This window comes from Borostomias antarcticus, assembly GCF_949987555.1.
Source record: "Borostomias antarcticus genome assembly, chromosome: 17".
Taxonomy (NCBI): Eukaryota; Metazoa; Chordata; class Actinopteri; order Stomiiformes; family Stomiidae; genus Borostomias; species Borostomias antarcticus.
The window spans coordinates 1,645,536-1,670,594 of NC_140250.1; the positions used below are offsets into that span (position 1 = coordinate 1,645,536).

Genomic DNA, 25,059 nt, shown 5'->3' on the forward strand with positions numbered 1-25,059 from the left:
CAATATTTCAATCTAGTTAGTTTACCTAATCTAGAGTTATAGAGTCGAGAGACATTTGCAATTGAGCTTTGTGCAGCTTTGTCTCTGTGGCGCAATTGGTTAGCGCGTTCGGCTGTTAACCGAAAGGTTGGTGGTTCAAGCCCACCCAGGGACGGAGGTTTTACAGTAATAAATCCTCATCAGTTTAGGTTACGGTTACTCTGGCTGGGGTTTGTGTTTGTGATTAAGTTCAGGTTTGTTAACCATTATTGGCAATTTGTTTTGAGAACTGGTCAAATGATATGTCGCAAAGCAATGGAGCCAGCCACTTTTGCAATGTCGCGCCCAGGAGCCAGTGTTTGCTTATCACAGAGTGCTAATAGTGTCCCCCGACTACTTTTCAGAGCTACAAAATTACAACACCCTTTGGTTCTCCATCAGAATCGAGTTAGTGCTCCTACACTGGAGTTATACCTTCACCAACGCCTTGGCACTGAAAAGGTGTGCATCCTTGTCTCTGTGGCGCAATCGGTTAGCGCGTTCGGCTGTTAACCGAAAGGTTGGTGGTTCGAGTCCACCCAGGGACGAAGATTTTTCAATAGTAGACCGCCACTGTCCTAGCATATTCCCCAAAATAAGATTACCTTGGTTGTAATATTTGGCTTATCCGTGTTTGTGACAGAGCTCTGATCTCCAGCTGTACCGTAGAAAACGTTGTTTCTCCAGCTGTACTGTAGTAAGCAGGAGCCAGCTTCCTGTGTGTGTCTGGTTGCTGTCATGTAAATCCATCAAAGTATAATTGACAGCTAGCCTGGTACGACCATCCCGTTCTTGCGAGCTCACATACTGTTTCACTAACGCAGAACGTTCTGGCCTTCGCCTCCTCCAGAGCGATTATGCCAAAATCCAGACCATACCGGGCCAATCAGGGACTTCGTTTTAACTGCTGTCCCGCCTCACAATGGAAAGCAGCCCCTGATTGGTTCGTGTCCCTGCCGCTCGCTAAACAAACATGGCGGCTCCCGAAGCAACGAGTGGTAACGTTAACGTTAGAAGAATAAACACAGCTATAAGTGCAGTTATTGCAGAAATAGACTTAAACATGAACAAGAGTATGCACTAGCGGAGTTTCTCGGTGGAAAATACGTTTTTCCCGTTATTCCGACTGGATTTGGCAAAAGTTTGCTGAACGCTCATTGGCTGAAGGTGTTTGTCTGTCAAGGCAAGTATCCCCTCCCACATAACCGCTCTCTATGGGGCGAAGGCCAGACCGATATAGCGGAGCGAAGCAGTGAGCTCGCTAGATCGGGATGGTCATACCAGGCTAATTGACAGCATCAACAGGTGCCACTCTGCTGAATATGTAAAATTAATACAAATATTAAGGATTATCATAGTGATTTATTTAGTCTCCATTGCAATGAACAGTATTGGACTGTATAAAACACATTAGGACTCAATACTGCTTCTGTCCTATCAACACAGGTGCTCAGGGGCTCTTCAACATTCTCAGTAAAAAGAAAGATTTAATTTTTAATGTCCTTCATTTCAAACACTTAATATTACAATTACACCACTTTATACAGCATTCAAGCATATGAAAAAGTCAAGAAACCTTTCAATTCAAACATTTTCTTTCAAGTTTTATTATCCCAGTCACACACTACTGATCTGTTTGAGAGCGGCCGTGCCTGGGCCAAATTGTAAATGTTCAAAATAAACACATTCTCATTCAAACTGGGATTAAATGTAATATATGATATTATATTATAGCTGCTACAGTGACAAGATGATAGTCATTCTCACACATTTTGCATATGAGCTTGTTTTGACGACTTGATTACACAAGCATGACTGTTTGTGTGTGTGCAAAGTGTGCATAAAGAATGTAAATAGTGTGTGTGTATGTATGTGTGTGTGTGTGTACTGGCATGTATCTGAAACAGGATGTTGTTTAATACACCAGAGAGAATGAGGTCGCTGACAAGGGTCAGATGATTCCAGGCCAATCCGGAAGGTGAAAGATTAGGTAAGAGTTTCATCAATTCCCTCATTTGACACCACTACTCGTGTTTTTCACCATTTCAGTCAGTCAGTCCTGATTCTGTCCCGTTTACTCCACCCCAGGTTCGGTCTGCTCCTGCTGGTCCTGGCCCGTCTCTCCGGTCCCGGGTGTTGTCCGGTGGGTCTGGTTCTGTCGCGAGGAGTCCAGCGCCAGCTGCATGGCCCAGATGCTGAGAGGCCTCATGTAGGCCAGGGAGCGGTATATGCCCTTCTCACAGTAGGCCTCAGGGGTCTGGAAGGCCATGCCCAGCCTCTCCCAGACTGTCCTGTAGCAGCCTTCCGCCGTGCAAAGACCCTCCTCTAGCATACCCTGCAGAACAGACAGAGGGCAGAGGTCAACACGGAGGTGAGATCAAGAGATGGTAGACAACGGAGCTGTCAAATAAGTATTCGAACTTCGACTAGTCGTCGACTTTGGGGGAAAAATGCATAATTGATCTTTAAAAAATGGATTTGATTAGTAGGCTACCGCTACAGCGCACGTCACAAGGCCTCCAGAGTCCCGCCCATCTTATAATCATGCCAAAACTTATTTTTAACATAGCCAAAAAACAGCCAAACAACTATATCTATCTAGGTGGCAAGGAAATACCTTAAGTGTTACTTCTGTAAGATCTGAGCGCGTTTCAACATTGTAAACAAGCACTGAATATGATCAGGTGGTTCTGCACTACAGGCTGTTCCTCTTGTTTTGTTTTCATTTGGCTCGGATACAGGCCGGATAAAAGTACCCGGTTTGCACTAAATGTCACCCATGTTGACTGGGTATTAACGTTACTTGAATACTTGAATCCCTACTTGAATCTTGAATCCCATGAATACAGAGACTGACACGAAAGTTCTGTTGGTGCTTGTTCTTAAAAATAGGCGGAGAGCGCCTTGTTGTGGCTAGAACTGGTACTGGCAGTTTCATTGTATGCATCATTTTCTATGCTAAATTATATAAAACCAATAATCAAATATATTTGATTTTCATAAAGTATTTAAGAGATAAAGTTGAATATCATTTCTGAGCTCAGTTGACAGCCCTAGTAGCAGTTGCTTGTTTGGTTTGCATCCTTTATCTTAAGTAGAGAACACAAATGTAGTTATCAGTGGCTGTACAGTGTTTTTGCTGCATAATTTTAAAATATCGCAATTAGGGCTGCACAATTAATTGTGAATTAATCGAAATCGCGATCATGACCTCCGCGATTAACTAATCGCAAAAGGCCGCAATTATTGTGATTAATAATTTTGCTTTGAATTGAGTGTGCTAGGACACGGACGAATCACAGGCGCTTATGCTGTCTGACCAATCACATGCGTTCCCGCTGAGTGCGCTGTGCACAGCAATTTCACTGAGCAGACAGGTAGCAGGTAGGAGTAGACAGATAGCAGTAGTTCAAGACCAGTGTCACAAGAGTACCTGCAACCGTGAGTAGTGAAAAAATGAGCGAAAACGAGGTCAGTGAGCTAGTAGCAAGAAAGGGATCAACGTCGGAGCATTTTGGTTATTATATATTAATATTATATATTAAATATGAATCACAATTATTAATCGCAATTACCATTTTGAAGCAAATAATCGCAATTATTATCTTTGGTCAATCGTGCAGCCCTAATCGCAATACACCTGGAGAACAGAGGGAGGTGTGCTTTGCACTTTGCACTGGAAGGTCAATAGTGCAACCTAACATTACATTAGATAAGAGAAGGAAACGCACTCACCTCCTGGATCATGGTGGCTGCCAGGCCATACACCACTCCCACCCACACCTCGTCTGATTGGACGCTGGATCGGTCGGGCACACCCTCCGGGCGCATGCCGTTGACCGCGCCCATCTGGCCCCCAGCGAAACTCATCACATTGAGGTTGAATACGGACCTCAGCGCCTTGCGGATCTTCTCCTTCGGAAAGGCCTGGATAGAGAGAGAGTGGAGCGGGGTGGAGGGGGGGGGGTGTTGAATCGTTCTTAACGATCTGCCTGGTCTAAATGAGACCCCGCGAAGCATTGCGCAACCACAGTCACATTGGATCAGAGGTGACTTGGAACAGAAACAAAAAAACGTATCCGCACAGAAACAAGAAGAGAATCTAATCTCCTACCCTGGCGTCGCCAGCCTGATCTCTGAGCGCACGTACTGGTTCCCTCGGCTGATCAGTCTAGACATCCAACCGTTCTGACTGAATCCACTCCAACCCAGATTGGTTCGTGCCAATCACAACCGTTTATCTAATATGGGGCGGGTTTAATTAGATGACGGAACAGAGGAGTGCCTTAGAGGCATTTTCGCTGATTGGTTGTAGGTCTATCCAATTGCGCCCAGAGGCATTTTGATCTGCGCCCGTCGGCAACGCCCCTTGGGAATCGGAAAGTAACTAAGTTTCCAGACCCTTCGCATTTTATCGAACTGGGTCTGGTGAAGCCAGGCTACTAAACTACGCCCTCAGCTGTCCACGAGAGTCACCGACTGAGTCGTCTCTCTGACCTGGTATTCTCCTTCTCCCAGCCCCGAGGCCCCCAGGAACCACTGGCCCGCACACTGGTCAGACATCACGCTGTTGGACAGGTCGCGCCCGCTGCTGTCGTAGTTATAGTACTCGCCTGAAGAGAAACGGAGAGGCAGGGCAGGGGGAGAGAGTGTGAAAGAGAAGGGCATGAACAATAATGTTTAATTGTAAATGAATACACCCGTGCAAAGTTAAGCATGCGCGTGTCTGTTTGACACCGCTCAGGGTGACGCGGAACTTCACACGACAGCTCGCTCACTCGCTCGCCCGGCCAGATACGGTGTGAGCAGCGAACGATCTCAGGCTCTTTTGTTGTCATCCCTGGATCTCAGCCATGAACTCGCAAAATTACTAAGAACACTTCAGTCGGGGTATCCGCAGGTTAAAAAGTCTTAAGTTAATGTAACTAAATAAAAGGCCTTATTAAGTTTTAAATTCATTACTCAAAGTACTTTATAAAAATTTGGCTGAGGACTATTTCTTAATAAACTACATTTGTGTTGTATAGAGACGCTGTTAAAGGATGTGTGATTTGATGAGGATTTGTGATTTACTCCAGGGGTGTTAAGGGGAGTTTCGCGTCCCTATCGACAACTGGGATCTCTAAACCAACCGATCATGTGTTCCGAGGGAGAGAGAGGCCTACGTGCTCAACACGCGCCTAGGAGCTGCGCTATCGCATATGACATCACTATTACCAGCTAAACTCGCTCTTCCATGCATTTTTCAAATTGTTGAGTTTGTTTAGTTTGCAATGTGCAAGAACAGCGTCACAAGCTAGATAAAGGGAGATATTATCGCTTTTCACGTTAATCCAACCGAGTGAGACTGCAGAAGAGGGCACTGGTACTGCAGGTCAGGTCATATTTGACTTACATCTGCTCTAGTGCTACATTTGATCAATCTTATTAGAACGCATACTGTACAACTATTACCTTACATGTCTGGAAAAATGACCTGACCTTTTTTTTTGCTGTCCTCCTCTACAGTATATGACCTGTAGAGGTCAGAAATGTAAATATAACGGCAGAAAGCTACTTTTGGGTGTTGCAGCTGATCATCTCTGTGTAGGTTTGTGTCTGGCACGCTCTTACGCGCTGCAATGTGGCTTTTTCCAAACAGCAAGTCACAGACTGGGTTCGCGCTGTTCTGTGATTGGCTCAATTTCGTCTTTTAACTGACTGTCAATGCACGCGCACACAGATCCAAACTCGCATCCACAGAATCAGATTCTCGCGCTCCATTGGCCCAATCCCAATGTCCACACTAACAGACTCACAGATTTATTGTCTTTCTATGTAAGTCGATCTGATAGGCAGGCTCTCGACCCCCCCCCCTCCCCTCCCCTCCCCCAAAACATTTTTCATTGGATCTGCATGAATCACATACGTGTGACATGTTGGATTCAAAACCGCAAATTTCACCGAAGTTGGCATGCCTGATTTAGACTCGACTCTACCGTACGCTCCGAATGAAACATTCAAACGCAGCTGGATTTGAACGGTAACGTGCTGGCTCCGCCCCTCCGCCCATGTTCCGTGCCGCTAGACTCCAGAGTAATTGTATAGTATTGCATTGGCCACTTCGTTATTGTAATTTGCACTGTCCTGTCTTGTCATCACACTGTTTACTGCTATGGGCCAACAGACCAAAGCTAATTCTAATAATAGGTTTGTGAGTTTTTTTTGGTTTTGGAGTTTGTTTGTTTTGTGAGTTTTTTTTGTGATTTACGCAAGGCGGCGGCGTGCGGCGGTACGGAACGCAGCTCACCGTTCCAGAGCAGCTTGTCGTAGGCGGCGCTGCCCCGGTCCAGGATGCCCCGGTAGCGCTGGAAGGCCTCCTCGTTGTCCACCAGCCTGGCCATCTTACACATCACACACACCGAGGCCAGCCACAGGCCCCCGCAATATGCACTGGAACACGCGCACGCGCACACACACACACACGCACACACGCACGCACACACAGTACAGAGGTGAGATTAACAGCTAGAACCACGTGATACAGTAGGTACCTGGGTTCAGTGTCTCCATCTTGTTTGATCTCTGTCAATCCCACATCAGACCACATGGTAGATGATGCACTTATACAGCGCTTTCATCCAAACCACTTTACAACGGCCTCTCATTCACCCATTCACACACACTTTCACACACCAATGGCGGCAGCTGCCATGCAAGGTGCTAGCCTGTTCACTGGGGGTTCAGCGTCTTGCCCAAGGACACTTCGATATGTGGACAGGAGGAGGCGGGATTCGAATCATTCTACGATCATTGGACAACCCGCTCTACCACTGAGCCACAGTCGCCCCATGACCAGAGAGGAAACCACAATGTCACCAACGATGCCAACCACATAAAAGTCCCCTTTGAAGCTGAAATAGTAGAACCAAGTGTTACATGCCTACTTGTGTGTTCACATTTCCCAAAACTAGCCCCATGGCTTTAGGATAACTACCAAGTGTTTGAAGAATATCTGTTTGACAAAGTACAACACAATAAAACTTTGATCAGTCCTTGCAACAGACATTTGTATTAAAGGAAGTACGTGAGGAAACAAAACAAGATTGTCATTTATAAACAGGAAGATTAAGTATTTCTCTATTCAAATGAATAGTTTTGAACAGCCCTTGCTTCATGGACTGAGCTAGGGAAACGGCTAAAAATAACCTACAGTCTGGAGGCAACTTCCTCATTTTTTCACAGGAGGGGAAAGGCTAATATTATTCTTCCTGTGTATATTGTACTTTTCTCTTCCTCCTTCCCTCTCATAGGCCTCACCTGGGTCCTGTCACGGTCCAGCCATCGTACGTTTGGTCGGCGTAGCCCGAGTTCTCGATCAGCCCATCACCATCCTGGTCGAACTTCATCTCCGACTCCATCACCGCCTGGGGGAACCAATCAGAAAAAAGGTAATTAACCAGATCAACCAATGAGAACAAGGGAACAATTAAGAAAACGGCAACCAGGAGGAAATAGTTAACCGGTACAAAATAAATACTATAAATTCACAACATAACGTGTCAAAACCAGTTCTCAACCGGTGCACGAGGCGGCCATCTTGCGCCGATCCATCTCGCCAGTGACGTTTTCATCTCGGCGAGACGTAACCGGTACGAGCGAAGTCTGAGTGAAACCAGCGGGGCCTCAGGGGAGCCGGGTCCCTACCTGGCAGATGGGCCTCAGGGGAGCCGGGTCCCTACCTGGCAACGGGGCCTCAGGGGAGCCGGGTCCCTACCTGGCAACGGGGCCTCAGGGGAGCCGGGTCCCTACCTGGCAGATGGGCCTCAGGGGAGCCGGGTCCCTACCTGGCAGATGGGCCTCAGGGGAGCCGGGTCCCTACCTGGCAACGGGGCCTCAGGGGAGCCGGGTCCCTACCTGGCAGATGGGCCCTCAGGGGAGCCGGGTCCCTACCTGGCAGATGGGCCACATGTCCAGCAGGTACTGGCGGTCCTGCGTCAGGTGGAAGTCCCTGTAGACCTGCAGGACGAACTTCAGGTTCAGGTCCTTCCAGTCTGCCGTGTCGTGGATCAGGTAGGCGTTGACGCGCAGCCAGGGCTCGTCGTCTAGGGGCGGGGCAGGGGGCGGGGCAGACGCGGTCAGATACAGCTAACCAGGCACGCGGTTCGAGATATTCACGACTGGTTTCTCAATTCCACACCCGCAGGCCTAGATTTGATTAAACTGTCGTTTTTGCACACTATTTTATTTGAGTTCTTATCTTTATCTCTTATTGTGTTTTATCCTCCATCTTATCCATATATTATTATGTGAAGCACTCCGTGCATGTACATTCTCAAAGCACAAAGCACTTTAAGATGCATTTATTTGTATGAAAGATGCTATACAAAATAAAGTTTAGAATAACAATACTTATTATTATTAATATTATAGATTGTATGCGTGTGAGAGAGTGGTCATCTAACCTGGGTCTCCGATGTCGTGGGGGACCACGTTCTTGGCCTTGACAGGAGAATAACGTCCACTCATCAGATGCAGCCTCTCTGTAGGGTCATGCTGCACCACACTGCCAGCTGGGAGAGATGAGAAAGTCACACACACACACACACGCACATGTCGGCGCATACACACACACACACAGAAACAGTCTTAACACTGATAGCTGGTTCACTCACCAAGACACATATACACACACACACACACACACACACACACACAGAAACAGTCTAAACACTGATAGCTGGTTCACTCACCAAGACACACACACACACACACACACACACACACACACACACACACACATAGAAACAGTCTAAATACTGATAGCCAAATGACTCACCAATTTCGTACTGCAGGCTCAGGGCTAGTTTTGGCCACAGCATGATCAGTGCAAAGGAAGCGTAGAAGTGCACGTCGTACGTGTTGTACATCCTGTACTCCTGACCTGGAACAGACAGCATGGCCGGTCAAACCCTTCAACACAAATTATATGTGTGTTCTTCAAATTTTCCTCCCCAAGCATCAATACACACTCATTCAAACACACAGAGAGAAGTGTGAGAAGTGCTCGGCGCCTAAATACATTAAAGGAGTAGTAAAGGGAAAAATCATGTTTAGCCCAGTTTTAAGGTTACTTATGATCATATACAATGGTCCAGATCAAAAAGTTGACAAAACTAGCACTTTTGAGAAAGTCTGATAATTGCTCTACCACCGTTTTGGTCATACAATGGTTGTGGGTGGGCACTGTGAAAAATCCTTCAAAAAACATGTTAAACTCTCAATTTCAAAGACAAGAAACTCACCAAGGTGTTAGTTGGCGTTCTGACATATAATTTGCCATAAAGTAAGATTAAGTAAGAGGAAAGGGATACGGACCCGGGTTAGGGTGAGGGGAGGGGGATCTGAGCCCAGGACTGTCTGTGTGTGTGAGTGTTCCTGGGTTCAGGTAGAGGCAGGGGTCGGGGGTAGGGTGGGGGTAGGACCCGGGTTAGGGTGAGGGGAGGGGGATCTGAGCCCAGGACTGTGTATGTCTGTGTGTGTGTGAGTGTGCCTGGGTCCAGGTAGAGGCAGGGGTCGGGGGTAGGGTGGGGGTAGGACCCGGGTTAGGGTGAGGGGAGGGGGATCTGAGCCCAGGACTGTGTATGTCTGTGTGTGTGTGAGTGTGCCTGGGTCCAGGTAGAGGCAGGGGTCGGGGGTAGGGTGGGGGTAGGACCCCAGGGAGTCCGAGGAGATAGGACTACGCGAGCGGGCTCACCCTCCAGGTAGGCGAAGCGTCCGTACTCCTTGACCACAGCGGGCTGCGCCGGGAGGCCCCCGTCCTGGCCGCGCACCCCCCCGCTGACGTCGCTGTCCTCGGGCAGCTCCGTCCACACGGTGCCCCCGTCCGCCACGAAGTACAGCTCGTTAAACAGGGCCGACTTGTACCAGGAAGGGAGGGAACTGACACACGCACACGCGTCGATACGTCAATTATTGGTGAAGACGGATGTTTAATTGCAGTCTTTAGCAAAAATAAATGCTTTGCGACAGTTAATGGTGTACTTAAGCAGCACAGACCTATCAAGCTCTGCATATTTTCAAACCTAATATAGAATACAAGCCGTGTATTGATTATTGATCATGTCTGGAGAGGTGTGTGTGTGCGTGTGTGTGTGTGTGTGTGTGTACCTGTCCTGCAGTATGGGCCTTTGCCACTCCTCAATACTCCTCTCCCACCCTCTGTAGTGTGTCAGTGCGTAGTGGGTGAGGGAGGGGGCGGAGTCTCCCTTGGCGCCAAAGAACCGCGTGTACCTCCTGGAACACACACAAACACACACACACACACACACACACACACAGCAAACAAGCGTATCATTGTTATGAAGGAAGCTTGTGCTTGTAACCGACCGTTGCATGTGAATGTTTGTGCCACGCTCTTCGAGCCCCCGGGACTGTGGTGATGTGGTTGTTGGTTTTGTGTTGTGTGTTTCCGGGGGCGGTGGTTCCTTCAGGATTTCACTATTTGCTTTGATGAATTGACTTGTGAATCGCGCTGTACTTTTAAAGTGCCGGCCTGCAGTCCTGACAGTAACCGTGTAAAGGCCACCCAATCAATGTCCAGCCTTCTTAGCAGATTTTTCTGAACTCCTGTCCATTATCCACACAGACTATGATAAGATCATCATCACAGGCGATTTGAATCTGCATGTTGATAATGAGGGTGACTCGAAGGCCAGGGACTTTATCAACCTCTTGAACTCCATGAACTTGAGACCTTGTGGTTACAAAGGGTCTTACGACTGTTGTATCACTGACCGTGTAGTTTCTGACCACTTCTCTATTTCCTTTACACCACTGATACCCAAAAAAGAGATTAGCACAAAATCCTTTAAGAAACGCTATCTGAACTAGCATCTGATCATTTCAAAATAATGATGAACGCAAATTCAACCCCGGAAGAGGGGCTTTTACATATTGATAACCTAGTGACCACTTTTAATGCCAAATTGAGCGCTGCCCTTGACTCTGTTGCACCTATGACATTGAAAAAGGTTGCAGCCAAACAAAAAAGCTCCATGGAGGAATGAGGAGATCAATCAACTTGAAGAGAACATGCAGAAATGGAAGACGACAAAGCTGCAGGTTCACCATGATATTCCTAAGGAAAATCTGTGCCTTTAATAAGGCTATAAGAAATGCTAGGAGAGATCACTTCTCATAATTCCAGGGCGCTCTTTTCTACAGTTGACAACCTCATACATGCTGCACCCTAAACTCCTGTCAACATGTTCTCTACCTCTCAGAGTCGAGATAACTGACATTAGGATGAATATCACCCAGGTAAGACAAATTGTTCTGCTTGCTGACACTCCCAGAGCAGTGGTGGGAGCGTGTTTGTACTGGTTGACAGAGGCGCTGAGCAATGTGGTGTCGCAACTTAAGTCGTCTACATGCCCTCTTGATCCTATTCACACCAGGTTTTTCAAGATTATTTTTAACTCTTTGTCTGAGGACACTTTAGCCATCATTAACGGTTTCCTCAGTAAAGTCTTTTTCCCTTAATTAAAACTGCCCTGGTAAAATGTGTGTGTGTTTGGCACATTCCACTGAGATCCACACTAAAGCATACACGTCTGTTATCACATGTGCAAACAAGTATGCAAACAACATTTACCTCATGGCCCTTATCTAGCCAACACTGCGTGTGTGTGTGTGTGTGTGTGCGTGCGTATGCGTGTGTGTGTGTGTGTGTGTGAGAGAGGACTACTCCCTAACAGCATAGTCGGCAACATGAGGAGAAGAAGGGAAGGGGAGCACACTGTAAGGTCTGAAGGTCAGGGGCGCGAAATGAAAACAGTTAAACACGAGGTAAAATAAAACCAAAGAGAACAAAGAAGACATGAAATGACTCGCTGTCGGTCCACATTCCAGGTACTTCAACTTGAGCGGGTCTAACCCTCCTACCCCACCCCCACATCACTTCAGGCCGACCGTTTTTGTATTCTGGTCCGGTGCGCAAAAGAGTCGGAGTGCGTCTTCGGAACTCAAAATAAAGGTGGGGAAAAAAGGAAGAAGGAGAAAAGGGAGAGCGCGCGTCGTACCTGACGTGTTGCCGCTCCCGGGAGCCGAAGGTGATGGTGGGCATGTCCCAGGCCAGGCTGAACTCCAGGGCGTTGTGACCCCGGGGGGGCACCGGGCAGCCCGCCGCCAGGCCGGCCGCCACCTTCTCGCCTTTGGGAGTGGGAGGGCTGGAGCCTGGGGGGGGAGGGGTAGAGGAAGAGAATCAAAAATGTACCTGGGTCAAATCAAAATGCACTCAACAGACCTGGATTGAAATCCTTGTCCTCGTACGGCAGAACGGAGCCAATAGGCTGTTCCCAAAAATTCGAAACTCCACCCACCTGACATTCAAGCAGTCTCAAGCAAATGCAGTAATCAATGTTTGTTTGTCAACGGTTGTTTCAAGCCTCTCATTCCCCAATTGAGACATAAACTATGCTTGATTGTATTCTGATTGGCCAGTAGTACTGATCGGCCGTGCTGATTGGCAGAGAGCACTGACCAGTAGGAGAGTCCAGCCGTCCATCAGTGATGAGGTCACTCCACAGTTCTCCACAGGTTCCCTGTGGGCTGAATGCCGTCTGGTGGCTGATCTCCCTATCAGGCTGATACACACACACACACACACACATTTGGCGAACCCAGTATCAATGATAACACCCCTTTTGAGAACATCTCACCAAGTCCCAAGACTCCTTTTTATCGGTCACATGTAAAGTACGGTGTACAGGCAGTGAAATGTTGCTGCCGGCTCCAAGATTATGCTCGATACAGATAGACTAACACTCCACTTCCAAATGACAAATTTACAAGTTACTAATTTACAGATTACGAAAATTACAAAATAAACAAATTACACGATAAGTACTCTTTCTATATAGTTTCTTATATAGTATACAGTATAAGATTAAGCTCAGATGGGACAGATAAAGGTCTTGATGGATTATGTATATGCTATATATGGATATTAATAAAGAATCTTTAAGGTTTATTGGGATAACCTCGAGATGAATCATCTCGTTTTCAAGGGGTATCCCTTAACAACCCCTAAATAACTCGGGGGTGAGTTATGTACATGCTATAACTATAATAAATGGGAGGGGAGGGGTGACATTTGTGTTGTAAGTATGTTAAGTACTGATATATATAGATATCCTGTTCCTCTGGGTGTAGTGGTACTATGCGTGAGATAAGGAGGTGTCGGAAGTCGTCTTTGGTTCGCGTACGTATTCATACACACAGAGCTCAGTGCTCAACTCAACTCAAACTTTATTTATAAAGCACGTTTAAAACGACTAAAATCGACCAAAGTGCTGTACAGGTAAGTGAAAAATAAATTACAACAAAGACACAACCATACACGCAAACACAACAATACACACACTAGCCTGGGAGTCATGCTCAACTAGAATTGAAGGCCTGGGTGCTTTTTTTGAAGCCTTTAAACGCCGTGACGGCGATGTGGTACCTGCTCCCGCGCCGCCATGCACAGGGTGTACGGGTTCACCGGCGTGCAGTGGTGCAACAGGACCCCGGACACCGCCTCCCCCTCCTTCTCCAGGTGGAATGGTTCGTTCCAGTGACCCCCGCTCTTGTCGTCCTTGTGGCCCGACCCGTTGACCATGGTGAGCATGATGGAGACGTCCAGGGCGTAGTCGTTCCTGTTCTCGATGTCCCAGACGAACACCGCTACTGGGAGGCTGGAGTCCTGGGTCAAAGGTCAGAAAAGAGAGGGTCTGACCCGAGAACTAAATACAATTGTGATAAAGGAGTCACATTGACACCATCACAACTCTTAAGATTAAAAGTTCATGTTCATAGTCACACATGGGGAACAATTCCAAGTAAACCAAAGTCACATTGAGGGAGGAAAACTAGGATTGGTCCATAAATACGGGTGAAACTGTTTTTTTGCTTCCCTCTGGAATATGTCCTATGCCCACCCTCCCATTGCTCTCCGTAAAGCGCATTGTGTTGCCTCTGTATGAAATACGCTATACAAATAAAGTTTGATTTCATTTGATACTTATCCACGTGTGCGGCCATCAGGTCCAGGCGTACCGTACCTGGTAGTCGTGCGGGATGACCGGCGACACCTGCCGGCAGGTGAGGGTGACGTTCTGTCCGGGCAGCTGGTAGACGGTCCAGGCGCGGGGGTAGAGGGCGTGGTAGAAGGCGTACTCCCCGCAGTAGCCCCAGTTCCAGCCCTGCAGCGTGGGGGGCCGCTCCACCGACAGCACCTGCTGGTAGACGGTCTGCCCGCCACGCCGGAGGCACACCGTGAACTAGAGGGGGGCGGGGTGGAGAGGGAAGGATAGAAAAAGTTGAAATATTTTTTTAAAAGCAAGACATGAAGGAGAGATTCTTGTGTTGTATTGTTGGAGCACGAGCGGTTATCAACAGTTTAGCAACGCAGTCTCGCTGTAACGCACGTCCGCGGCAGACGTACCTGGTTGGCCACCACGGTTTTGTAGTGGTACATCCCGGGGTTGAGTTGCCACCTGCAGAAGTCCCCCCGCCAGCCTCGCGTAATGGTACCTCCCCCTATCCCCCCGAGAGGGGCGCCTGCGGAGACAGGGCGGGGGCGTTAGTCGAAACCTCGGCCGCATTCGAATCCGCACAAGCAAACATCCACGAAAAGACACGTTTGTTTGCGGTGGATTATTACGGCGTGCGTGTTTTACCGTAGATCGGTCGTAGGGGAAGCGCACGGAACATGTCGATGAAGGGAGCCTTCTTTTCCACTTGGGTCTTCTTGTACCACCATTTCAGATACCTACACACACACACACAAATGCGCACAAAGGTTGAGAAGGTCTCAACAAGTTGGACGCAGTTTGCAATGCTCACCTAGGAACAGTTCCCGACAAGAACGCGTTCAATCAAGACCCAAGAAATGTTCTACGAACACCCAATGGAACGTGTCACAATCGGTACAATGACATTCTGTCTGACTCTGTGGGCTGACGTGAGTGAAGGAGCCGAGATGACATTCCGTCCTGGGTTGAGGGCAAGTTCAAAGGTGTGGCAGAAGCAGACAAGAGATAATATATTATCTGTGTGTGACAGTTTCATCTCACAGAAGTCGTATGCAGTCATGTGATGGGGTCCAACATCAGGACTGCGCTGGGGTTTTGTGTGAATGTGTCATTGTGTGAATAGGAAGGTCACTTTGCCGCACAAATCTCATATAAATGCAATTGTACGGACAAAGAGAGCGAGGGAGAGATGCTAGTTTTCTCGCACACACATTTTCTCGTTCTCACTCTCTTTCTCTCCCTCTTTCTCTCTGTTCATAGAGTTTAAATGCAGGCGCAGCTGTTTCCATGCTTCTGCCTTCTGAATCTAAGCTGGACCAAACAGTGGCCAATTCACACACAGAAGAGAGCAGAGGGAATTGTGGGATTGCCGTATAAAGGCAGGAATTGTCCGTCCTGGGCTTGGAGTAGCAGGTCTGAGAGAGCGGTGTGTGTGTGTGTGTGTGTGTGTGTGTGTGTGTGTGTGTGTGTGAGAGAGGGAGAGAAAGAGAGGGGGCAGGGCATCACAGGGGCCCAGGGTGAATTATTGATCAGGCGGTGTTGAAAAAGGACCCAAACAACTCCCAGGCCCCCCAGGGCTCAACATGCAGTTCAAACTGCGTCACAAAGGCCGACTCCAACTCCAGCCCACACCGTAACAGCCTACAGGCCTATAGGCTTCCTATTTTCTCAGTACCAACAGTTAGCTTCAGTACTTCATTACATTTTTGTTTACATCACTGTCATTTAGTAGAAGCTTTTATCCAAAGCGACTTACAGTAATTGCATTAAACGTAGGTACAGTAGTACCACTACTCGCCAGAACTCACTCACAACTCCTTCCTAAATAAGTGAGTAATCCGGAGTGTAATTTAATAGTGCTAATGTCAAAGTGCAAAAGCAGAAAACGGGTAGTACTTCAAAGCCAGTCAGTGAATCGAGGTCCCCTACCATTCTCCTATAGAGAAATAAACCACAGATGTCAGCCTCAGAAACAAATTTATACTACTGATATAACAAATTATATATGCAAACTAATAGGCCATTAACCTGAGGCAATAGATGCATCGGGCTCGGCTATCTAGACAGCTCTGCAGAATGGGACGTGAACAGGAGAGAGATCTATAGTTGTGGGGGGGGGGGCTTGCTGGACACACGGTAGCCATGTACACAAACATGAGGCTTTTTTTTGGTCCGTGTCGGACTAACAGTGACCCTATTGAAGAGGAGATCAGATGACACGTTCCTGTGTTGGCCGAGTACTGTGACTGAGTGTAAAAACGAAGCATTGTTTCTTTTTCTTTGGACTTTCCACACCTCTGCAGGCCAGGTTGGGTCACTCTTGCCAGGTGTGACGCTGTCCCCAATACTTAACCTGTAGTCTACTGTACCTTCCTACTCCCAGTCCATAAATGCAGTCACACCTGTCAATGATTAAAATACAGTGTCATGGTGACCATGGAATCCAACAATGAGCATTACACCTCCGACAACGATCTACCGTTTCTAAAGCCTCGCTGTAGGCCTAGCCTAACTGAACAAATATTTGGTGAATGATCCACTATTTGTTCAGGTGTGTTATACTGTTCGCTGATGTTTCTTTTCTATGAGCTACATGAGGAGCTGTCACTATTACGAACCCAACACTGCACCTCTCTTTCTCACTCACACACACACACACACAAGATCATGAGTTGTGAAACACATAGGCTATCTACTGTGGACTATAATACCTCCTTGTCTACAGTAGGTGTTGTGTTTAGGTGAAGTTGAGCATACGTGTCAAATAGCCAGAAGCCCAGGAATGTTCAAACGGTGCTTATGTCAACCCACAAGTCGGGTATGACTGAACAAGCGATGTCCCCACCTCTGCTGCTTCCCTCCCGGAGGAACCCGGTAGACTTCACCCGCCCTCCACACATACAGACCTGCCATTGTGAGCATTTCATTGTACACTGCACCCGTATCTTTTGTACATAAACATCCTTGAATCCTTGATCACACGCTTGCAGGAGGATTACCCCCCCCCCACATACACACACACACACACACACACACAATCACACTCTCTCTCACACACACACACACTCTCAACCGGCTGCTATGTCTGCTGGTTGTCATCCTGACTGTAGCAGATTGTCCCACACTGCGGCGGACATGTCTGCATCACGCAGCCCTCATCTGATGTGGAGATTAGATCTCTCAGGGAAGCAGGGCCTGGCTGAAGACCCAACTCACAGCACGGACGGGTCATCTGGACGGGTCATCTGGACGGGTCATCTGAACGGGCCCTCAGGCTCATACCTCACAGGCCTGAGGAGGAGCCGGACAGTTAAGGTCCAGTCGGTCGACATGACTGATTTGTTTTCGATTAGGCCAGCTAGGTGTTCTGTGTGTCTCAAAAACACTGGACTACGAACATACTTAAAACACAAGACGTTTCGGTGTTCATCCAAACACCTTCATCAGTTTTGTTTTTATAAATTCTTGTAGAATTTTTTCTACTACCTGGATAAATGAATCTCCATAAACATACTGTGTGTCTCAATATATATCAAGCTATATGGTTGCACTTAGCCCCTAATATGCTGCTACCCCCCCCCCCCCCCCCACACACACACACACACACATCTAGAGTCTTCTTTTTGTTACTCTGTTTTATCCTCTTTCCAAACCTTTCTGTATTTTTTTTTTAATGCTGAAATGCCTAATTCCCCCCCTGGGGCGATCAATAAAGTCATATCTTATCAATGGAAATATAATACATAGGAAATAAAGCACCAGTGGCTGCCCTTGCTGCTGGCTCATTAGTGTAGATGGGTTAAGGCTGGACCCAGCGGGAGAAATTTGAGTCTCGAAGTTAATACCATTAGACGTACTGTATGCTCTTACTGTACATGCAATGGCCTCACACGCCTGTCCTTGAGACAGGGAGAGTAACCCGAGGTTAATTCATACCTGCTGTGGCTCCCCACTGCCATGCATATAAAAATATCCTTTTCAGCCTCTTACCTAAAGATTTGAATGATTATTATTGCTGTAGCGTAGACAGGCATCCAAGGAATCCAATATTGGATGTAAATTGATAGCTACAGGCCGTTGACAAGCTACAGGTGCCACCGGTGATCTCACCTGATTCCCAGTCCGATGTGTTCAAAGATGTTGGACAGCGACACGTCCTTCGCTTGGAAGGGTTTCCTCTTCTCCTTGAACTCGTGCGCCAGACAGATCCTCCAGCCGTCCTTCGGGACTCCGTAGCCCGGCTCCGTGGACACATACCGGCTCATGAGGTCTGACTTGTCGGTCGACTCCATGTTCATACCGCCCGTGGAAGAGTCGCAGTGAAAAGAGAAGACTAAACCTATCGCCTATACTAGTCAATCGATTAAGTGTTGAGTCACTGGGTGTGCAATCAAAGCAAAATGGGTTTTCTGTAGGAGCTGAACTATTTTATCTCATTGCCAGTTTTTGGGTAGTAGTCTGGGCTTGGATTACTTGATTGAGGACTTTCAGACAGGTTAATCTAGTGAGCACTGGTCAACGGTCAACAGTATAATAAATCTGATTTCATAAAGTAGGCGGACAAAGTGCCACAGTAGAGGTATTAATTCCCTATAATGGGGCGTGAATACATTCAATAGGCTGCCATATAGAGGTCTGCCCCAGGCTGTGCGTTTTAGAAATATCTCCTACTTACTAGACCCTATCAGACGGATGCGAGTGAGCCAGAGAAACACCCTGTCCATCTTCCATCAGCCCGATTTGTGTTCACTTCTACAAACGTGTCCGTCGGCCTCCTTCGACAGCATCCCCGACAGCTGAGCCAGGCACCCCTACCTCGGCGTGTCTGTTACCTCTGGCTGCAGTCGCTTCAGTGATGTATTGATGATTGATCTGCCCAAGTAAACAACCAAGTAAACAACCCACAGCTCTAGCTGACGTCTGCGTAAAGATGCCGGTGTGATGTTGAACAGATGTTAGCAGTGCTAGCCTCACGCCTCGCAGGTAGTCGCTGATCTCAGATCAGAATCCACCGGGTCTCTGCTCGCTAGCTCGGCGGTAGCATTGGAAAGATCCACTGGATGCTCAAATCACAGTTGTAATGTAAGATCAAAGCAAAGGACCCGTCCTGTGGGATACGTCCGTGAAAATGTGGGGATACGCAAATAAATGACAGTGGGTTGTCACTCTGCACCGCCTCTGAAGGACTGAACCAACTGACAAGGGAAGGAAGGGGACATGTCCATCACTGCCGCTACCTTTTTTTGCAATAAACTATCTCTACTCCACTTGTTTTGCTTCAATCTCATATAATTGTTTTAATATGCACATGTTCGATGTTATATGCATGCAAACGTTAATATATCCCCCCCAAAACATTTTTATGAAGAACCAAACCCCTTTTTATAGCAACAGTTCCGTTGTACGTCGAATGTGCCACGGAGTTCCTTTGGATGGACAACAGAATGTGTCACTGAACAATATTCCCAGTGACTTTTGTGTCACTGATTAATCAAGAGTATCCTCTCATCTTATAAAATACACATCAAACGACATTTTCTAGTAGCATAGTAAAAGATAATGGGTTGCTGATCATAAAAACTCAGGGAAACGCTTTGAATGCCAGATCATTTTAACCCCGGGTTGATGTATAATTGTCCAGCTGCGTAAATGTTTTGTTTTTGCTTTCGTCGTGAGTTCAAGTGCAGTCCTTGGTTTGATAAAAGCGTCAATTATATGTTTCATAACGATTTTACAGTTAGATTTTTCTATTGTAGTTGTTGGGTCTACTAACCGGCGAGCAAAAGCCACGCCTGAGGCGACGGTAGGTCGTGAAGTCCGTGCTTGCCTTCTCTGCGAAAGTTAGCAGCTGAGCTTGGACTAAAAAGGGCAGCTTAACAAGTGCTAGCAAACAGGGTCGATGTCCACTAATCAGTCAGTAGCAGTAAGCAGCTACTATATACCTTTCTTGCTAGTTATAACGTTATATCATTCACTGAAGCAGTTCCCCACAATTTTGCTTGGAATTTGGTCTTCCCTGGTAGATAGTACTTCATTGATCCCTATATATACGCACTAGCTTGCTATTTTTAATACTCAAAACGAGTCTATTTATAAGCTAATGTTAGTGGGTTACAGCCAGCTGCTAAAATCTCTGCAAGTCGAATTATTGCTCTCTCTCGTGTCCAGATGATCGAGGTGGTGGCCTCCATGGCGCGGGGCCCGGTGTTCCTGGCCGGGGAGGTGATGGAGTGCCTCATCACCTTCACCAACCCCATGTCCCACCTCTCCACTTCCGCCAGCAGGTATACGCCTGAGCTACCAATATACATCTTTCTCGCCTTCCATACCTCTTCTTTCTATCGGTCTCTCTCTACTGCTCCTCTCCCTGGATCCACACGTGTTTTGCCCATCGCTGGACCCCCATCACAAACTTGATACTGGCATACATATCCCGAAATCTTCAAAGGGCCTCAACAGCTTCTTGATTCTAAGACCCTGACCTTCTTCTTCTTCTCTCCGCGCCAGTGAGATGCTGGCGTGGGCCAGTGCCCAGATCCACTGCCAGTTCCACGCCAGCGAGAGCAGGGTGGCACTGCCAGCCCAGGGCACCAAGCAGGATGTCCAGGCGGAGAGCGACACGGTTCTCATCCCCAGCAGAGGTGAGCCACGGACGGACGAACGGGTGGGGGGTGATGGGAGCGTGAATGTCGGGGATGAGAAGGACTGTGGAATGACATCGTGTCGGGCTGTGTCACCCGTCGGATGACTTGGTTCGCTCACGTTGAAATGGTTCTGAACGTGGCATAGGGAGTCGTGGACGTAGGATCGTCTGCTTCTCTCTCATACCTATTTATTTTGCCAGGTTGGCCACTTAACCTTTGCACGCTATTGGGCTCTCTGGTTCTGACCGATCACATGGGTGCTGACCCTGTCTGAGCCAAGAGAACAAATATCCTTGTGATGCAGATTAGAGGCAGCCACACACACACACACACACACACACACACTGTGAAGGGGGTTCTGTTCTCAAAACCGGACTACTTTGGTTATTACTGTTCCATTGACTTCTCTCTTCTCTGTCCACCAGGAGAGCGAGGGCAGTGCATGCTGGACACCCCGCCCAAAATACTGTTCTGTGACCTCCGCTTGGACCCTGGGGAGAGCAAGACCTGTAAGGGAGCTCACCTCATCCCCTCTGTGACTGCATATCAGAGCTGAGAAACCAGACATACCGACTTTCCTCATTATATCCTCACACAGAGCCCAACTACGTCTCTCGTTTCTCTCCTTCCCTCTCTCTCTCTCTCTCTCTCTCTCTCTCTCTCTCTCTCTCTCTCTCTCTCTCTCTGTCCCCTCCATCCCTTCCCTCAGACTCGTACAGCGAGGTGGTCCCCAACGACGGCCCTCCCAGTTTCCGTGGCCAGTCGGTGAAGTACGTCTACAAGCTGACCATCGGCTGCCAGCGGGTCAACTCCCCCATCAAACTACTGAGGGTCCCCTTCAGGGTCCTCGTCCTGCACGGTGAGCCGGTGCCACCGCCGTCCGCAAATTCACCGTAGACGCTTTTCCACTGGGGATGTAACGATAACCGGTGTAATGATAAACCATGATTAAATCCAATTAAATTTATCGCTTGATTTCCGCGCTTTGAAAAACTCACTGTAGATACTGTCCAGCATCAACCAAAGTAAGCAACACTCTCCAATACCCATTATTTTAATGTTTATTTAAACAAAAAGCGCATAGTGATGCTAATTTTGGTTTTCAATATAAAACTTGGTGACATGATTTCAGTATGTGTATCAGTAGTTTTTGAACATTTTCAGCACATTTTAACAATACCACGATAATACTGATAACCGTGATGATTTTTATCACTATAATCGTGATGTGAAATGTTCATACTGTTACATCTCACGGTCTCAACCTGGATAATATCGTAAACTTGGTCCAGAAAAAGTGACAATGTCATCTAAGCAACAAGGCAAACTTGTCCCCCCTGGCCCTCCGTAGGCATGCCTGAGCCCCCCTTCCCCCAGGACGAGGAAGTGGCCCCCTCCAACCCCTTCCTGGAGGAGGAAGATGGCGGCCGCCGGGATGCCAGGCCCCTGGAGAGAGCCCTGGACATGCTGATGAACACCACCTCGCGACGCTGTCCCCGTAAGTCTGTGGTTCTGTCTGTCCGTCTGTCCGTCCAGCCGTCTGTCTGCCTGTCTTCAGATGACCTTCGACCTGTGTCCCACAGACCTGTTCAACATCACCAACATGAGAGGGAAGGTGGCGAAGTTCTGCATCTTCAAGATCGTCTACAGACTAGGGGAAGACATCATCGGCACATTCAACTTTTCCGAGGGGGATATTCCTTGTTTACAGGTGTGTGTGTGTGTGTGTGTGTGTGTGTGTGTGTTACTGTATGGCTGCTGCTAGTATGTCTGTCTGTTCTTCAGACATGTACCTGTTTAATAACGGAATTAAAAAGCTTTCTGTGTGTTTGTTTTCTGTGCGTGTGTGTGTGTGTGTGTGTGTGTGTGCGCGCGCGCACCTCTCCCTCAGTACTCGGTGAGCCTTCAGAGCGAGGAGGAGATCCAGCAGCCGTACCAGCGGCGGCCGGGCCAGTCGGTCAGCGTGACGGGTCACGGCCGTCACATGGAGTCCTGTCTCCATACGGCCTCCAGCCACTTCTCCCTGCCCATCCCCCTCAACGTCACGCCGGGCTTCAGCACCGACATCGGTCAGTACCCCCTAGGCCTGCACCTAACCACTATTTTTCTAACGATTAATCAAGCAATTATTTTTCAGAATAGTCGATTAATCTAACGACTAATTAAACGATTATTTTAACGATTTTTTTTTCTTGCCTGATTACTGGAACACTTAATATACCAAAAATAAATATAAAAAATTGTCTCTTTAATATTTTATACAATCATCTTCTCTTTAAAACAACAAAATGGTAACAAGAAACAAAGGAGCTGCACTGGAGGGCATTATATAAGTTGCAAAATCGTTCAATTGAACAATTGAATGATTGCTTTAAATCACGACCCCATGTTTCTATCATTTTATCTCTGTGTGGGTAGGGTTACCAGATATTACATTGAAACAAACCATATTTTTCCTCCCTCACTTGCGAAAGACTGTTTGCACTTAGCAACAAGCAACCAAACGTTTCCATTCTCTCCACTCAGAGCAGCTGGTCTCTCCGTGTGAGTGGGTGTTGCGCAATACGGACCCGCTGTTGCGTAATACCGAATTGGAGAGGAGGAGAGATGACAGACGTGTCTGCTGATCATTTACAGGGAAAATGTTTTATAGACGCATCTTACGAATCTTATTGCTAGTTAGAAACGGGGTTGGAAAGATAAAAGGGTCAAGATAACGTTTATACATGTAAAGCCTAAATGAATAGAAAATCAGTTTCCAGTCCTATTAGTTTTGACCAGGCGCCGCCATCTTACTTCTTTGCAACGCGTCGACACACGTTTTGCAAGTCGACGTATTTACGCGGTCAATGACGTCGACGTGTCGCCCTAGACCTAGTACCCCCCACCCAGACCTCTGCCTCCATTGGCTGTTGAACGCGTGCGTGAATGGAGTGTTTTAGCTGCAGTGTACCGGGTATTGCTGTTGAGTGGCTTTTCTTTCTTGTCTCAGGTGGCTGACGGATGGATTTTCGCCTCCATGTTATCTATAATCTCTGTGTGAATACGGAGTAGCTCATTATCTTTAACTGCACAACAGGATATGACATCAGTGTTGAGCGGCCTTATATTCTCTGTCCCCGCCTTGAGCTAGCTTAGATGTGAACCTCTATGAGAGTTCTAGAGTTCTGAGAGTTCTAGAGTTCTGTGAATCCTGACTCTGTCTTTGTTTACAGTGACCCTGAGATGGAAGCTGCACTTTGAGTTCGTCACTGCCAGAGAGCCCATGGAGCCACCCACTGTGCTGCAGAACCAATCAGAGGTCACCGTGTGGACGGGGGCGGAGCATGTTGACGTTGACACCTTCAGCTGGGATCTGCCGATCAAAGTGCTCCCCACCAATCCCGCGCTAGCGTCCTACGTGTCCCAGTTTTCCGGGACCAATAGCATCAACATTTGACGTCCTGCGTGTATGTGCGTGTGTTATGAATTTTCTGTTGATGACACTGACTGAATGGGAAGTTTTGCAGTGCATACGTGTGCGTGTGTGTATGTGTAAGCAAAGCCTAAGTGATTCTTGATGGAAGAATAGCGTTTATAAGGGACAAAGAAGATCATTGTATACTGTATGCAGCAGAATCAGTGATCTATTCCAGATGGAAAGAGAGATGCTTATTTTTTAGTCATTTTATCTGTTTTATCAAGTGACTTTTGCCGTGCCTCCAGTGTATATCTTCGTATGCTCCCAACTCTCTTTGAGAACTGACCAATGACAGAGAACTGATCAATGCAAAGTGTAACTATTATTGGTGGAGTCATATTTACATTACTGTATTTATTTCTTGTGTGACCCCCCGTGTTCAAAACCCCACCTACAGTCCTGTCATTTGTCACATGAAATATTTCAGTTTTGTTGCTCTTCTACAATTTTTCAGAGTGAACTCAGACTGTGTGAATCATGCAATTAAAAGTGGTGGTTTTGAATTTTAATGAGAAAACCAAAGCGAGGACTGTTTTCAACACAACAAAACCACAAATACTTGTTTTTTTTTGCAGAAATACTTTTTTTTTATTGTGTTATTTATTCATGAGGATCTGATTAGGGATATAGGACAGGGCACATACAATAGGAACAGTTATATTAGTTCTATTACAGTTAGTTATATATTACTATAATTGCAGATATTTACAGTAGTGCATTGAATTATAACTGAAGGCTTACTGTATATCATGCATCTTGAGATGAATATTCAGTAGCATTCTTAAAACCAACTACCTTCCAAGCTGCAGCTTAACTCTCGTCCATCAACCCAAGAGAGACAGCTTTGGTATGTTGACTTGGCTCAACACTACAAATG

General features: G+C 47.2%; 3 protein-coding genes across 4 annotated transcripts in view; 1 reads left to right on the forward strand and 2 right to left on the reverse strand.

Annotated features, from left to right (window-relative positions):
- Positions 1 to 1,396: 1,396 nt before the first annotated feature.
- On the reverse strand, positions 1,397 to 19,195 carry gba2 (glucosidase, beta (bile acid) 2). 2 transcript variants are annotated; one of them, XM_084451728.1, is made up of 18 exons: positions 18,754 to 19,195; positions 18,189 to 18,364; positions 14,724 to 14,815; positions 14,489 to 14,604; positions 14,106 to 14,324; positions 13,508 to 13,747; positions 12,542 to 12,644; positions 12,081 to 12,234; positions 10,168 to 10,293; positions 9,755 to 9,939; positions 8,837 to 8,941; positions 8,463 to 8,570; positions 7,951 to 8,102; positions 7,318 to 7,424; positions 6,308 to 6,450; positions 4,516 to 4,631; positions 3,754 to 3,945; positions 1,397 to 2,353 (listed from the first exon to the last, which is right to left on the reverse strand). In XM_084451728.1, exons 2-18 carry the CDS (start codon positions 18,341 to 18,343, stop codon positions 2,093 to 2,095), a joined length of 2,574 nt encoding a protein of 857 aa, XP_084307854.1. In that variant the 5' UTR covers positions 18,344 to 18,364; positions 18,754 to 19,195; the 3' UTR covers positions 1,397 to 2,092. The 2 variants fall into 2 exon arrangements, with proteins under 2 accessions (XP_084307854.1, XP_084307853.1); XM_084451727.1 differs by having other exon boundaries at positions 18,189 to 19,195.
- Positions 19,196 to 19,749: 554 nt separating this feature from the next.
- On the forward strand, positions 19,750 to 24,672 carry rgp1 (GP1 homolog, RAB6A GEF complex partner 1). Its single transcript, XM_084452227.1, has 9 exons — positions 19,750 to 19,881; positions 20,247 to 20,362; positions 20,586 to 20,719; positions 21,148 to 21,231; positions 21,432 to 21,581; positions 22,074 to 22,220; positions 22,306 to 22,433; positions 22,614 to 22,791; positions 23,938 to 24,672. Exons 2-9 carry the CDS (start codon positions 20,247 to 20,249, stop codon positions 24,159 to 24,161), a joined length of 1,161 nt encoding a protein of 386 aa, XP_084308353.1. The 5' UTR covers positions 19,750 to 19,881; the 3' UTR covers positions 24,162 to 24,672.
- An 87-nt stretch (positions 24,673 to 24,759) lies between these two features.
- Positions 24,760 to 25,059, reverse strand: part of msmp1 (microseminoprotein, prostate associated 1) — a 1,831-nt gene continuing 1,531 nt past the window's right edge. The window contains exon 3 of the mRNA XM_084452324.1: positions 24,760 to 25,059. This exon is cut by the window's right edge and continues 406 nt beyond it. The gene's annotated coding sequence lies outside the window, so the exon portion shown is untranslated.